Source organism: Benincasa hispida, chromosome 8 (genome assembly GCF_009727055.1).
Source record: "Benincasa hispida cultivar B227 chromosome 8, ASM972705v1, whole genome shotgun sequence".
In the NCBI taxonomy this organism is placed as follows: Eukaryota; Viridiplantae; Streptophyta; class Magnoliopsida; order Cucurbitales; family Cucurbitaceae; genus Benincasa; species Benincasa hispida.
Window position 1 is genome coordinate 35,039,776 of NC_052356.1, and position 17,334 is coordinate 35,057,109.

A 17,334-nucleotide genomic window follows, 5' to 3' on the forward strand; every position below is an offset into this window, starting at 1 on the left:
TTGCCCTTGGTATGGTCAATTAATAGTTTTTTCGAGTACTGTGTAATTGTTATACTGTTTATAAATTCTCCATAGAAATACAATGTAAATGGAATAATCTATTATGAGAACGTATATCAATTATCAATAGAGATACAGTGAAATGGAATTGTCGCTATGAGACTTTAACATAATGAATTCAAGAGATAAATGTGCCAAATATTTCTCCAATTGTAAAATTTGAATTATCGGTTTCATATCTGTTTTAATTTGATTTAACCACTTTTTGAAAATATCCCGAATTAATCAATCTTTAATTTGTCTCACCATTTTGATTTTATTTTATAATATATCTTACATTATTTTATTGGGTTTTTTTATCAGGATATTTGTAATAGATAGTAAAATAAGAAGAAAAATCTAAAAATATATCACCTTTTAAAAGTATTTGTAAATATGGAAGTATTGACTAGTCAACTTTTGATTTTTCTAATTTTCAATTTCGCCCTCCCTTTGTCTTGTCTTGTTGCACACTTTTTCTTCCATTTCTTTTTATTTCTTATATCTTTATTTTCTTCCGTTTTTACTTTTTTCCTTTACTTTTTTCCTTTTATTTTTTTCTCCGATTTTTGCTTCAATAGATTCCCCTTTTTTATAGGACTTTAAGAGTATGATGTCTATAAAAAATAAGCTTAAAAAATGGCATAGATGACCCAAAATGAAGAGTATAAATTAAAATATTTGTGTATTTGTGTACCATAATATTTGTTTACAAAATCAAATGAAGAAGAAAGGTTTGGTTTAACTGTTCCCTATTTTTACGGAAGTGTCCTTGAGAGGTATCAAAATGAAAAGGGATTGTACGAATGTTTGTAAAGGACCAGGAAATCGATAATAAAGTGATCAATAGCTATCATCGATAGAAGCTATCACTAATAGTATGATAGGAAGAAGCGAATAAAATGGTGGCTAGGCATGGGCTTTTTAGTCTTTTACCATTTTTTATTCTATATATGCAATTATTTTATCATTGTACTACATATTTTTATTATTTTGAACTTGAATTCCATTTATGCAACGACACTTTTTTCATTATTTTAAATCCGGATTAAATTTTTTTTATCCTGATTAGGATTTTACTTAATATTTTATACATATTATCATATAACAAATTGTATATTTCATTTAAATTTTATTTTTTTGTATTTTTTAATCACAATTTATTCATTATCGTCTTATTATATTATTATAGCATTAATTTGTCTTTGATAAACAAATAAGTATTAACTTTTGCAACCTTGTTGTTTTTGTTATGCCTCTACAATGAATTCGACTTCTTCCATAGGTTTTGTGGTTGATGGAGTTATAAATATAGTGTAATTGTTGAAACTTAAATGAAAATGAAATTATGAATATAGTATAATTGTAAATAAACAAGTTCTCTTTCTGATTTTTCTCCACAAAATTATATTTGAATTATATTTTATTATCAAATTAGATTATGAGAATTTAACTTTAAAGGTTTGAAACATGTGCATATATATATAGTTCAATTTATTATTAATATTAATATTATTATTATTATTATCATTGTGATTAATGTTATTATTGTTATTATTATTAAGATAAGATTAAAAAAAATCCTAAATTTCATCTTCTTCATTTAGCCGTCCCTCACAATCTATTTTTTTACATTATCAATCTCATGTTTGTGATCGTTTGTTCAACAACCATTTCTTGAATTCTATCGCCTTGGCTAACTTTTGACGACCACCATTGTCGACCTTCTTCGCTCGCACACGTGTTTCCTGCTTTTGTTTCTACCTTGAACATATTTTCAACATTTGACGTTTTGGGATTGATAGTGTTTAAAGTTGGCTATCTTATGAGCAAAATGGTCACATGGAATGAAGACGATGAAACTCCCTATAACAAGTTTGGTGTCAAATGCAATCATATTTTCAATAGTCACATCGTTCTAAAATTGCAATTTCTTCAAATATTAACCTGCCAACAACAACTTCACCGGTAGAATCAATTTTTCTTTTTCTCACCTTAAAGGAAGTCCATCGTTGTAGACATTATGACTCCCACCACCTGGTCGTCACCTTCCCTCTCATATACGCATTCTGTAGGCCGTCGGAAGCGTTAAGAATCATATTGAGTGATTTTTAATTTTTTCTTCTAGAATGTTTAGATAACGTGTATTTGTGGTTTTAGAATATCTAAGTAGAGTGTATTTATGATACTTGAGTAGTTTTTAAAGTAGTATATTTTTGTATTCTCGTTTATGTTTAATTTTATTATTTTAAGGTGATTTTGTCATCTACTAATTAGTATTTTCTATTATCTAAATTTGTTGGACTATTTTATAATTTTGAAATATTTTTACCATTTTTTCAAATCAAATATTTCTTCGGTCAGCCCAAAAAAAAAAAAAAAAAAAAAATTCATTACATTCTTAGATATTCGAGGATGGAAATGGATTTTCTTAACCCAATAATATTCGAGGCAAATATGCCCTGGAATTAGGTCGAAGCAGGGTAATTGGATTCAGAAGACAGTGAAGAAAGGCAGGCAAAGGCAGAATATTGGCGAGGGAGGGAAGATGGCTTCGCTCTAATTGAACCTATGGAGGGTTCAGATTGGTAATCAACAAAGCAATATTTGTCAGTTCGAAGTTTGTTTGTGCAAAGATGAAACCTTTGTTTGTTCTTATGGCTGCCTTTCCGCTTCGATGAAACACCATTTTTCCCTTCAGATTGTTGCGAGAGCCTCAGCCTTGAGAATTGAAGTTTGATCTATAACTAGAAAGACCCAGATGGCCGAAAATCAAAGGCCCACCAGCATTCTTGAATCCCTAGGGGAAGAGATCGTTAGAATTGTTACTCCAGTTTCAATCTGCATGTTCATGGTGGTTATTCTAGTCTCTATCCTTAATTCCAGCTCTTCATCTTCTTATCCAACAGTTGGTTCAATCGCGACCATTGCTTATAATGAGAGCAGCTCCGATTCCTCGTGGGACAAATTTATAGGTGCTCTTCTAAACTCCCTTGTTTTTGTGGCTGTTATAACTCTGGCTACATTCCTCATGGTATTGCTTTTCTACCTTAGATGTGTCAAGTTCTTGAAGTATTACATGGGTTTCTCTGCTTTTGTTGTGTTGGGTTTTCTTGGAGGTGAAATTGCATTGTTCTTGATCGAGGATTTCAGTATTCCTATTGATTGTTTCACTTTTTTGGTTGCTCTGTTCAATTTTGCTGCTGTGGGTGTCTTAGCTGTGTTCATGTCCAAAATGGCTATCCTTGTAACACAAGGGTACTTGGTTTTAATTGGGATGTTGGTGGCTTATTGGTTTACTTTGTTACCTGAATGGACTACTTGGGCTCTTTTAGTTGCATTGGCTCTATATGATCTTGCAGCAGTTTTGCTGCCTGTTGGACCATTGAGGCTGTTGGTTGAGCTTGCAATATCTAGGGATGAAGACATCCCAGCTTTAGTTTACGAGGCTCGGCCGGTGGTTAATCATGATTCAAATCCTAGGGATTTAGTGCACAGAAGAATGAGGGTGTGGAGGGAGAGAAATGAACATTCGGATAATCGCCCCGTCGTGGTTCTTGATTCTGTTTCTGAGGGGAATGTGGTTTCTGAATCAAATGTAGATGAGATTGAAACATCCAATTCAAATCCTGGTTTTTCTCATGGTGTCAATAGTGAATCAACTGATGTTAGAGCTGAAGAGGGGGAGGCTCATCCCATGAGGAACACTGAGCTTCTTGTTCCATTAATTGATCATGTAGTGAATGTTCAGCCACATGGAGTAGAAGCTTCTGTATCAAATGAAAATTTGATGTTAGAGGGAATAGGATTGGGATCCTCTGGTGCCATCAAGTTGGGGCTAGGGGACTTCATTTTCTATAGTGTATTGGTTGGTAGAGCAGCAATGTACGACTACATGACGGTTTATGCATGTTATCTTGCAATTGTAGCTGGTCTTGGAATCACTTTGATGCTATTGGCAATATATCAGAAAGCTTTGCCTGCTCTCCCAGTGTCGATAGCGCTAGGTATCATGTTTTACTTCCTAACACGACTCTTCCTTGAGGTGTTTGTTGTACAATGTTCTTTGAACCTTTTGATGTTCTAGATTAGATATCTCTATTATGTTTGAGGCTGATGCTTCTCCAACGGTATATATATCATAAGAACTGTTGATTGTTAGATGGTTGAGGATTGGATATTGAGAAGTTCAATGGCTGGAAATTTGGAAATTGATTGTTGATTATCTACAAATCAAACGAAAGATTTGGTTATTGGTTGTTGAAACAAATAAAATCCAGGTTAAATTATAAATTTATCTTCTAAGGTTTGAAAAAAAAAAAAAGCCAGAAGGACTCCTTATGGTTTGACAAAAGATCACAAATAATTTCTATGGTTTGATAAGGGACTATTTACGAATGTTTTATCAAAACCATAGGAACTAAATTCTAACTTTCTTCAAATCATAGGGACCAAATTTGTAATTCAACCTCAAATCCGAAATTTGAAGGCTAAGGTAAATCATAGAAGCTTGAAAATAAAGTCAATGAACCTTGTAGCATACGGTTTGTCAAAAGGGGAGTCCGAAGTTAAACGTTAATTTATTAGTCGTACTGAGCATTGACCTGCTATTCAGTTTCTGGTTGAGGACTCGTAAAAATTTTCAAGACACCTTAGAACTTGACCTTAAATCAGTTCCTGCAGGTTTGATAACATCTATGAATCTTGTCAATTTAAGCATAAACTTTTGAATAACACGTTTACTATTGTAATACTCAAGTCTTATCTCTTTTTTAATTAACTTTCAAATTCATTATATGGTATCTCGAATGTAGAGAAGTATAGTAATTTTAACCTTAAACGTTAAAATGTGTTTCATTTTTAATCCTTTGATAAATTTTTGTTTGAAATATCGCTAAAAAGTATTCTCACATATGTTCAAGTATATCTTTGATTAGTGGGAAGACCCCCTCTATGATCCGGAGAATCGGCATACCGACTCTATCAATCACCGCTCGGATCCCATGAGTGAATAGAAAGTTGGATCTACATTGGATCTCACCTGAATCGTCTCGTCTATCCTCTTGAAGAGAAGTTTGGTTTCAAACTCCGGTTCAAACAGGAGAAGTATGCCATGCTAATGTGCCTTGGATGATTCACATCTTAGGATCAGGCACTAATGAGCACATTGAACTATCCATGTGGCCGAGAGCCCTTTTAGCCCAGACACAACGACGCAATTATCAGGACATGCTCTACCATGGGTCTCCCGCTGGGGGCCTGCTATGCCAAAAGCGAGAGAAACCTCATCCCTCCCTTTTCTCTTTCGCTCACATGTCACCACACAGGAGGGATACAGGGTCGTAAAAAAGGGGATCCTATCAACTTGTTTCGACCTAGGATATAATAAGCTGATGAGCTTAGTCTTACGTCACTATCAAAAAACGAAAGAAGACTTCCATCTCTAAGTTTAACTCAGATGTAGCTCGCTTCTTTTTGGGTGTGAAGCAGTGTCGAACAAAAATACCCAACCAGCATTAGCTCTCTCTGAAAAAGAGGTGACCCAGCCGAACCTCCCAGTACGACTACCCTGTTACGACTTCACTCCAGTCACTAGTCCTGCCTTCGACATCCCCCTCCTTGTGGTTAAGGTAACGACTTTGGGCATGGCTAACTCCCATAGTGTGACAGGCAGTGTATACAAGGCTCGAGAACAAATTCACCAGCGTATGGCTGACTGGCGATTACTAACGATTCTGGCTTCATGCAGGCGAGTTGCAACCTACAATCCGAACTGAGGACGGGTTTTTGGAGTTAGCTCACCCTTGTGGGATCACGACCCTTTGTCCTGACCATTGTAGCACGTGTATCTCCATTAGTTTGACGACTTGTCGTGACATATCCCTCGATAAAGTGGAATCTCATCGTTTGGGTATTGACGTCCTATTAAAGAGATCGGGGAAACATCCACAGGGACTTGAGGAACAGAAAAGTTGATGTTGTTGGTGTAATTGTTTATAGAACGAGACGAATCGTCACAAAACGTCACCTCCACATGGTTTCGAGTTCTTGCTTTAATAAGTTCAATCTGATTGTGCCATTTTATTTTCCTTCGAATGAAAAAAAACCAGAGTCAGATCCCCTTGCTTTTCTGATCTCACTGTCAGTAGTGATCATCTAGACATGACATTCAAACTATATTTATGAAATATTGACATTGCCTGGACATACATCCAATGCATTTTGATCACGTGAACACTACGAACCCAATAGAGAGGGTATACTCCAGTCTCAACTGACAACATGAATTCAAAACATTTCACAAGTTGAACCAAGAAAAATAGATAGATGAAAATGGATTCATTGAACTGATGGCAATGAGTCAATTCCTTGTCTGTTCACCTCTTCTAAACGGACCCGAGCATATCAATGGAATAGGTCTACAAGCTAAGAGTACCCTACAGGCGCTATAAGGGTATGGGGAACTAAGAATAAAAAAAAGGGTTTCAGAGCTCTAGTCTTGGAAGTCTTACAGCTAATGTTCTAAGCCATTAAGGCCTAGTAGTGCTCTATTTAATGTATTATAGATATCTATGTGGTACAGAGTTGAAAGGATTTCAAGAAAAAGACGTTAAAGCTAACTTTTTGTTGAAATTTGTAAGTTTTGACAAAGTTATTTAATAGGTAACTTTTCAATATGTGTACTGATCAAATTTAATTTTGGGCATAAGTTGATTTTAATGAACTAGCAAGTCTGGAGAATTTTTACTTGAGTGAATTGTCATAAATTGGATAGAGGGTAATGATTGCAACTTTTGTTTAAGTTTAGGGTTCAGTTTTAAACGTCTGATAAAATTTAATCAATTAATGCTTTGAATTCGAACTTTACTATTGGAACCTAGGTATCTACATCAATTTAGAAGTCGAGCAATAGCACGATACAATAATTATTCCAACTTCCAAAGCATATCTTCTTAGAAATCAAATATTTGACTCACATGTATATTGGTCTGCAATTGAATCTATACACATTAAGATGTTAAAATGATGGAAAGAAACACTTTGTTGACTACTGCCAGTCAAATCACATATTGACTTTATTAAGGATCTATTAGGATAACTTTCAAGTGTTTAAAAATACAATTTTTTTTTTACCTAAGACTTTTTTAAACGCTTGGAAAGTCAATCCAAATATATTCCAAGTGGATCATCTTAAGAATGATGGAATAGGGTAGAAAGCGGTTTCTCCCTCAAGACTGCAAATGATAATCAAAATTTGTGAACTTTCAATTGCAAGATGAATTTCTAGATGAAAGAATACAAGAAGTTAGGAGTGTTATAAGGTTACTTGATATTCAGTATAATAAATGAATAGGTTCTGTAGGTATTGGAATATATATACTACAGTCTTAACCATGAATGACTATCAAACAATATAATTAACAAGTGCCTAGAAACTAGAAAGACAACGAAAAGGGGAAGACATGAACGTGGAAAGGGGCAAATGAATGCTAAAACCATTACCAGCAGCAGTTCTCATCTCCTGCGTGAACTTTGCAACGAACGCGGTGAGCCTTGAAAGAGATCCAACATATGCTTGCTTAGATCATCGGTCGTATATTTGATATACTTTTCACGGTTATATTGAGACCTTGACTCGCAGAGGATTCGATATGCTTGAATTACACAATTTGAGGTTTGTATAAGCAAGTCATCACATAGTCGAGGATCTGGGACAATCCAACCAGTTTGGTTCTTATATATCTCCTCGAAGGCTGCATTGAAGGCCCTGTACTTTTCTTTGAAGACTGCCTTCGGAGTGTTCAATCCATCACCATCAAGCCTGAGCAGAGAAAGAACCGAGTGCCAGGTGACTCTCACATAGATAGTTCCGTGGTTTTGAAACATTCTTGTATGTTCTCGCATCCACCCACTTCCAAGAAAGGCTTTGAGTTCAGAGTCTTCAACCTTTTGAACCATATAATGAATGTTATTCATTAAGAAAATATGTCGTAGAGCATCATCCTTGTACAACTTGGATTTGTTATTCAGATTGGATATCAAATGTGAAGTGATTGACTGAAAGTGGTAAGCCATTGGGCAAGGCATGCTATTAATTTCGTTCTGCAGCTCAGAAGCTGGACTTAAGCCATCTGTTGCGTTATCTTGGAGAAGGAAAACAAGCGAGTCTCTGTAAACAGTAAGGGTCTTAATGAAGTTCATTACATACCTCGTCAGATGATGAACACCACCGCCCGGAAAAGGGTTTGTTGATATGGAACATGCAATGAAACTTCCAAAATCCACAAACGTAGCCCTTGCAGAATCACCTAATTTCTTGAAAAGATTATGGAACTCAACTTTAAGAAAAGAACCCTTTTCTGTTTCTTCTGAAAATAATGCATCTATATACCCAAGAAGATTTTTTAGGACCTCGTACATGTCTAGCAAGTGAAACAGCTTTTCTGGTCGATGGGGTTCCATAGCTATGGCCTCGCCGAAATTCAACAGGTGGAGCATAGAAGTTGCTGAAATCTCAGTAAAGCAGACTGCACTATAAGATTCGATGCCTTCAAATATATTGTTACAGAGTCTTTGCTCACTAGTAAGGTAGACTCTAATAACAATTTTAATAAGCCAAACCCATTTCTTGATCTTCACGTTTAAGACACCCCATTCCATGGTCAGCAAATCTGCAATGCTATACTTCTCCATTTCGAGAATGAACAGATACTCATTCAACGCATCTTTCCGCATTTTAACAAAAGCCAGGCAGAATTCCTGAATATAATTTGAAGTAAACATAACATTTGCAATGGATTTAAGATGAGGGATCACATGTGGATGGACCAAGTTCACAACATATACAGCAGGAATACTCTCTCTGTGGGAAGTTTCCTCCTCCATACTGTCCTCAGTTGAAACAAAGGACTCGTTATAGACAACATCATAGCCACCAGACTGGAAGGGGACGTAGTCAGGTTCAAAATATAGTTTGTGTTGAGCAAGAATGTGGACTAGCTCCTGCTCTAGCCTTGCCATTGCGATCTGTACGACGGAGTCGGCTTGGAAAAGAAGTTCATTCTGCTTTTGACTGTCATTTGCAGACAAACTTCTTAGACCTTCCTGAACCATATGAATTTCATCAACAGCCTTCATATATTCACAAGCCTCCTTGGAACAGGAATCCCATATCATGGATTTGTTAGATTCCCATCTCCTAATCTTCTCCTCAGCAGATTTCAACCTTGTCTCTAACTCACTCAACTTCCCAACCTCTAAATGAGTATACAAAGTCATGGTATTCAAATGAGAATCGAGATCGGCTAGGAGCCTTTTCAACTCATCATTCACGTTCTGACTTGTCCTTAAGAACTTGACTAGGTGTTGAAATGAAGCTAGGACATGTTGCTCTCCTTCAGAGGTTGGTATAATCGATTCACAATCCCCCATCTGACAAAGAAGAAAGACAGAAATCATAAAGCGCTTTCCAACCAAAGGTTCACTCTCTTAATTTCCTCTTCATTTCTAATTTTCCCCAACTCTTCACCATACCTAATTCCCAAGTATAACAAGTCGGTACTAAAAACAAAACAAATTTCATGTATATTGGCTTCTTAAACTAAACCGAGGTCTTACAGAAAACTACAAAGAATAAAAAATCAAAATGATGACCTAAAATGAGAACTGATTCCAGTGGACATACCGAATACAACAGTCTACAGCCTGCTTCTCTAGAATTGACATATAAACAAGACAATGAACGACTAATGACCAAACACTTAAAATTCATCAAGCTAAAAAAAACCTAATACAATCAAAAGAGAAGAAACCGAAAGCACAATTTGCTAAGAGTTAAAGAATGACCTGATTTTATGCTGCGTAGGGCAGGGAAAGCTTCAACAATCCGCACAAAGCAAGATTAAAGTAATTGGCCGTTAATCGCGCCGTTCTTCAGCAAAAAAGACAGGAAAATTCAGAAGAAACGACGGAAAACAGCCGATCAGCATCAGAAAAGGAACGTCGGAAGCATTACTTCATGAATTGTGGAGAAATGTGAAGGAAATTGAAAGACGATGAACATAGTTTGATTAAAGGCGATGAAGAAGAATCATAGACAGAAATTGAGTTTGAAATTTCGTAAGCTTTTAAAGTCTAAAAACAAGAATTCTTTTTTTCTTTGTAGCTTCTATGATCATCTCTTCTTTTTTTCCTCTCTTGCTTTATGTCTCGTCGGTTTGACTTGTTGACCTTCTCCATTTGTTTACATGAGACACGTGTCCAATTTGAAGATTTTTGGAGAGATATTTTACTATCAATTCTATTTGAATTTTGACCCATTTCCTTTTGTGCCCTCACAATATTGGCATAATAGTTGGAAAAAAAATGCATGATTTGGTAATTATTTGATAATTTTTTTAAAAAAATTAAGTTTATATAATTCATACGTTTGTTTATATGTTTTGTTGTCTACATTCCTAAATATTTTAAAATTAAAGTCAAATAAAGCTTAAAGGAAATAGTTTTCATTTTTTTAAAAAAAAAAATTGGTTAAAAATTTAAATGTGCACATAAAAATATGAGAACTATGACTAAGAAATTATGAGAAACAAGTACAATTAAAAAAAAAAAAAAAACCCAAATGGTTATCAAATAGGATCTAAAAATCAAATTGTACCAAGTCTATTGGTTTAGTTTAGTCTTTTAATATAGAATTGGATATAACTATTTGTATTTGGAGAAAATCAATAATTATTTGCATGTTTAATTTTTGAATAACGGTTTTAAATGGAAAAACTGTTAAAAATATTTTCAAATATCAAGTATCATTGTTTATCAGATAGAGAGTGATAGAGAGTGATATTTTGCTATTGTAAATAAGTTGACTCATTTTCTTATATTTAAAGAATAGTCTATTAATAATTTTTTTTTAAAAAAAAAAAGTCAAAATCCAAAATTGATTTTATATTAAATTATATGAAACACTTTTAAACTTTGAGATATTTCAATTACGTCTCTAAAATTTGAAAGTGTACCTTTTTCACCTTTAAACTTGGAAGGAAAAAAACCCCTTATACATCATTTCATTAAATAGTGATTGAAATTTTGCACGACAATTGATGAGTTAAAATTGGCATGCATACATGGCATTGTATTTACAATACAATATATGTAAATTGATGCGAAGTTGAAGTATAAAAAATGATTTGGTGAATGATATTGTAAATGATAATGATAGAGTTAAAAAAATTAGTGGCAATAATGTTTTTAATTTAATTATTTTTAGTTAGAGTTGAAACAGAGCCATAAATGTTATTATGCATGCTTTCAAGTTTTTAATACTAGTTGTCGCTTTGATTCTCTCTAATGGTATTTTTTTGAAATAATTTCAAAGTACAAGTATTTATAAAAAAAAATAAATTATAATTTGGTTATAATTTTTTTAAATGAATATATTAATCGAATCTCCAACCTCAAAATTAAAACCACACCAAAAAAAAAACTTTATACTGTTAAAGAACTTAATCCAGAAGTTAGGGATATTTTTTATGATTTAATTTAATTTTATTTACGTTCTTATATCTCTTAAATAATCTGCCAAAATATTTTTGTCATTACTTGAAAATATTGAGATTTTTCTTGGGCAGAACTAGTTATGAATTTTCGACCAAGCCACGTAAAGTCGTAGACTTCACCAAAACCCACTTTCAATGACAGTTGTCTTGTAGTTGTAGCTGGCTTCCTATATAAGTTATTAATTTATGCAACTTAGCTTACTGTTTTTTTTTTTTAGTGACATTATGATGAATATTCTTTGGGAAAGTAATATTTTGATGTCGACCACAATCTATTCGTTTAAATCTAGCAACCCAATTTTTCAAAAGATAAAAAGAGGAAAAAAAGAAAGAAAGCAAGAAAGAAAAATGGTACGAATAGTCCTTTCAAGTGTCGAACTAAAATTTAGTCCAATGTTCAAAAAACGAATGAAAAATGATTTCTATTGACATCAGTTATATATATAAGTATCCACTAGAATCCAAAATGGGCACGAGAGCCTAATGCTCTCATGAAATCACGTTCTTCATTAGACTCAACTACAAATTTTTTCTTTGCATCTTTTCCTTTGTTTGGATTCTTCCTCTCGTTCCTTGGTTTCACTCTCGTTTCTTTTTTTTTGCTCTTTGGTCTTGCTCTTGCTTCTTCCTCTTTCTCCTTGATTCCATAGAGAGAAAGAGAAGGAAAAAATTGTTGAACGAAGAAGGAAGGAAAAAATTGCAGATTTAGTCTCACTCCTTGATGACAACAACTTGCGTGCAGTGCAAGAAAAGCTTTAAAAAAATTATAGTTTTGGTCATTTTAGTAATTTCACCTTGTGTTGATGTAAAAAAAAAGACGAAAAAACACTAGTTTTCAAAATCTAGGTCAAAGCTCATTTGAATCTCTTAAAATAGCTCATTAGTATCAATTTTCTAAAAAAAAAAAATCTAGCAACTAAAATGCTTCATTTGGTCAACGTGTCTAATTAATTTCATGGGAAAGATATCATTTTCATCTCTAGATTTTGAGTTTAATTATTATTTGGACCTCTAGGTTTCAAAATGTTACACACTTAGTCCTTAGTCTTGAGTTTGATTTCAATTTAATCCATAGATTTCAAAATGCTACAATTTTACCATTGTGATTTGAGTTTTGTTTCAAATTTGGTCCATAGTTTCAACATTTATACTTTTAATCTTGATTTTGCACTAATTATTCGTTTTCTATCATTAGTGTCAATGTCTATTTATTAATTTAAAAGAAGTATAATTAATTCACTATTTTTTATCATGATTGAAATCAAATTTAGATTTCACTACATAATTGTTTTAAATTAATTAACAAATGAAAATTGAGGTTAAAAGTGTAAGATTTGAAATCTATAGACTAAAATAAAATAAAACTTCTGGTATCAATTTTAAAATGAAGGATTAACTGCAGATGTAGTGTCGTTTTGAAGAAAAAATTGCAAAAATAAGAGACTTTTAAAATTATTTGTAAAAATAGGGTAAAATTTTTGTCCTCATACAATTCAGTCGAGACTGAATCTTCATAAAGTTTATTATTTTTATTATTTTTAGTTTTGACTTAGTCAAATTACTTTTTTTTACTTTTTTTTACGATTTTTTTTTCAATTTATACAAAATGCTCACCGTCTTTCTCTATTATTATTATTATTATTATTATTATTATTATTATTTACTTTGTTTTAGTTTTTCAAAATTTGCAAACTCCATTTTTTTCTTCTCTCTTTTTTAATGATTTTATTTTTATGTGAAAGGTTTAATCTCTTTTTTCTAGTCTTTTTAGATAATCACATAAACTTAATCCACCACTTTTTCTACATAAAAATTGAGATAGAATTAATGAACTTCACATTTTTTTGTGGAAAAAAAAAAAGCTTGTTGTCGAAGGGAGAAATTTTGGACCAATCACAAATTGCCACATCATTTACCAAATTAATGACGAAATTACAAATAATTGGATTTGAGATGAATTAAAAGTTGAAGTGTATCCCAAATTAAAATTGAAGACATAAACTGACAAATTCTGATGATGCCACGTGTTTTCATCATGACCGTTGGATTTAATAAAATTAATTCAGTCCAATTTGATACTATTATTTGAGCTAAAATCAAATTGGGCTAAGAATAAGCTTAATTTGATCCAAATGTTAAATAAGGTCTAAGTCCAATTAGTTGGGCCTAGGGGCCAGGTCCATGGACCATTCGAACCTTATCCCATAAAGCTCACCTAAGAACTCTATAAATAGAAGAGTTCTCTTCATTTGTGGAGGTCAGGAATTCTATACTCTAGAGAGCCTAGAGAGAATTCTCTACGATTAGAAGACTCCTTAACTTCTGAAAACTGAACATTGAAGCTTGAGTTCTTCAACTTCAAGAACATCATGCACTCTACTTCCCCAAGTCAAGCGTATACATTCAATTAAGAGAGAATCAGATGATCAAGTACTATAGATCAAATTATGTCCGTATCAAATCAACATTAATACAAGTTCAAGTCCACGAAACAAGTTTATCTGAAAATATTCGTGCGAACAAATTGGCATGCCCAATGAGACCTCTTTACCTCTCATCTCTCCCTCATCCAAATCATCAGATCAACAAACGGCACTAAAGAAAGCTGAATCCAGAAAATCTTCTAGCGACTCCTACACGAGACCTGTTACCCGCAGTCATTCGAAAGAGACCATGTAAGAACAAAAGCAAGGTTCCATCATCACACATAGAATTTTGAAACAATTAACTGAATCTCCAAGAGGAAGGATCGTCATAAAGGAAAATCCCTTGTTTAACAACTTTGCTTCCAAGTGTGACCGAGCAAAGAAAGAATCACATCCAGATGTAATGTCTGTCATGATGGTAGATGTAACAGCCGATGTGGCCATGGCAAAGATGGAGAGGAAAATAAATTTCCTGATGAAAACTGTTGAGAAGCAAGATCATGAAATCACTACCTTAAGAGATCAAATACAGGCTCGTGAAACTGCTGAGTTAAGCTAAGCTCTTGCTGTCAAAACCAATGACAAAGGAAAAACCGTGTTCCAAGAAAACCAATGATCATTAACACGACCCTGTTGAAGTTTTCCTTCAAAAGGAAAGAAGTAAAAGCATAAAATAAAAATGATGGAGGTGAAAGAGATCGCCTAACTTTGAAAGAGAAATAGGAAAAAGTTTACTGATTCCCTGACTCTGATGTTGCAGACATGCTGGAGTAACTACTAAAGAAGCAACTTATTGAGATGCCTGAATGTAAACGATCAGAACAAGTTGAAAAAGTAGATAATCCTAATCGTTGCAAGTATCACAGTGTTGTTAGCCACCCAATCAAAAAATGTTTTGTGCTGAAGGAGCTAATTCTGAGGTTGGCTCGTGAGAAGAAGATTGAGCTGGATCTGGATGAAGTAGCTCAGACTAACTATGCTGTAGTCGCAGTGACTTCAAGTGTTCCAACATCAACTATGGTTTATGATGAAAGAGAAAGCTTAATCCAGTTTACGACCCTCAAACCTATAGTTGTTCGATTTCAGCAAGCGATCCCAATGACAGATTCTCGCAACAAAGATAAGCATGTCATAATGATGGCGACAAAGGATGGATCCTTGTGACTCGTTGAAAGAAAATAAAGTTGAGTTCCCAAAAAGAGTTGTGCTCCTATTGAAGTTATAAAAGAGGGAACAAGACTCAGAAAAAGAAAGGAAAAAAGAAAACTTGAAAGCCTAATGTCACGCAGTTAGAGTTTTTATGGGGTGTGACTCCAAGCTCATGTAGGAGGAAAATGAGGATGTTCCCTGACCTTGACGTTTAGTAACTTTGGTGGACTTTCTCCCGAGAATCTTCTACGACAATTGTTCAAATGAAATACTGGAAGTCATTGCACATCATGCTGTCAACATAATAGAAAACAAGGATACTTCTTTATGTGAAGGGGGATCGAATCCTGCAGCGGAAGCATTTTGTTAGAATGCCTTGCATCTCGTAAATCAATTTTTCATTAAACAAAATTATTATACTAAATAGAATGTATAAACATGTAAATTAGCATGCATCAGGGAAAATATTAGATCGATTCTTACCTTTCTAGATTCCCTAATGTCACAAACAAGCATCTCCAAGGTTCTAACAAACAAATCTCCAAGCAGTCTTGATCACGAACAACTCCTTGAGTGATCTCGAACATCTTAGGGTTGATGCGTTAAATCTCGTAGGGTCCTACAGTTTGTAATTATATTGTACAAACATTTTATTTATGTAATAAAATATGTAATGTTTTATTTCAAAATTAGTTGCATTAACTACAAACCAATAAACTAATATCCAAGGTTATCGTGTAGCTTAAACATGTATATAGAGACATATAGATGGATCATGTTTAAGTGATAACCTAAAGGGTTTATAGTAGATGGATAAGGCTGGATACCTTATCCTGGTGAAACTACGAATATGGTCCGCTTTGTAGATGTTACAATTGTTATAAAGTGCTATAAATGATATAATCCTAATAATTCATGTGGAGACATGTGAGCAGAGATATTCTATACAAAGGAGTTTGTATAAGACCGGACCATGAAACGACTAGACTCATTATATAACGCCGTTCATAATAAAGACTTACATTTCACCAAGATGACCATAGGTAACATGATCTAAATCCTGAGTGAGTTGTGAACTTCTACCTATGAAGGCGGTCCTTTAATTTGTATGAGTGAGAGTGGCCAGATCGTTGGGTCAACAAGCCTACCATTTTGGGGATTTGTCTGATTGGGAAGCTAGGAACACAACTACACAAGAAAGAATTCACTCATTCCCCAACGTCGAGGTAAGTAGATAAATTGCTCCCTTAAGGGCTGATTTTGAGACTTGAACAATGTGTGCCACGCTCTCTCTTGGTCCGAGAAGGGTTTGGTCATAGTTGGACTATGATTTAGTGTTCATTAGAGGGATTAATTGTTCTTAAGGAGTTAGATGTAACTACAGGGGCAAAACGGTAATTTTGGCCCAACTATACTTACGAACAATTTGTGAAGGGTCATTGTAATGTTGACTGGTTATATCCAATGGATATAGAAATATATCTGTAGTGCGAAGAGTGCAACTGTCGGTCTTTAGTGGAGTGCCCGACAGTTTACAGATGGTGAATAATTAATTAAACTAATTTAATTAAAGAAGTTTAATTAATTATTTACGTACCATTGGAGCTTTAAGCTACAGGTCCATGAGGTCCCCTCTGTAGCTCAACGAGAATTAATGAGAATCAATTTTTGGATTAATTTGAATGGTTCAAATTAATTGAGGGAATTAACTATATGTGATATAATTAATTTAATCTAATTATATATGATATAATTACTATAATGTATTTGATACTGTATAATATAAAGTTTATTTAAGGGAAAATAAATATTTGAATATGATTCAAACATTGATTATAGGAATTTGATTCATATAATTAAATTTAATATAAATGAGATTTATATTAAATGTCATTAGTGAGATAATAGAAACTATAGGTTATGTGTTATATTTGATATAACATATAGTTTAATAAATATTATTATTTGATAAGGTAGTTATCATATAAATATATATTAAATTTATTTATGGAAATAAATAATTTTATTTTAATCATTTTTCCCTCTTTTCTCTCTAATTACATGCTAGTGGGGTAGGGGAGAGGTCTTCTTCTTCCTGGTGTGATTTCACAAAAGATGAGAGATCCATAGAAAAGTTCTGAGACAATCTGAATCCCATCACTTCC

General features: G+C 33.6%; 2 protein-coding genes across 2 annotated transcripts; one reads left to right on the plus strand and one right to left on the minus strand.

The window, feature by feature from the left end:
- Positions 1–2,446: 2,446 nt before the first annotated feature.
- Positions 2,447–4,200, plus strand: LOC120082753 (presenilin-like protein At2g29900). The gene has a single exon (XM_039038040.1). The coding sequence runs from the start codon at positions 2,801–2,803 to the stop codon at positions 4,124–4,126; it is 1,326 nt and encodes a 441-aa protein (XP_038893968.1). The 5' UTR covers positions 2,447–2,800; the 3' UTR covers positions 4,127–4,200.
- Positions 4,201–7,336: 3,136 nt separating this feature from the next.
- On the minus strand, positions 7,337–10,269 carry LOC120082752 (exocyst complex component EXO70E2). Its single transcript, XM_039038038.1, has 2 exons — positions 9,886–10,269; positions 7,337–9,471 (listed from the first exon to the last, which is right to left on the minus strand). Exon 2 carries the CDS (start codon positions 9,469–9,471, stop codon positions 7,555–7,557), a length of 1,917 nt encoding a protein of 638 aa, XP_038893966.1. The 5' UTR covers positions 9,886–10,269; the 3' UTR covers positions 7,337–7,554.
- Between the last annotated feature and the right edge of the window lie 7,065 nt (positions 10,270–17,334).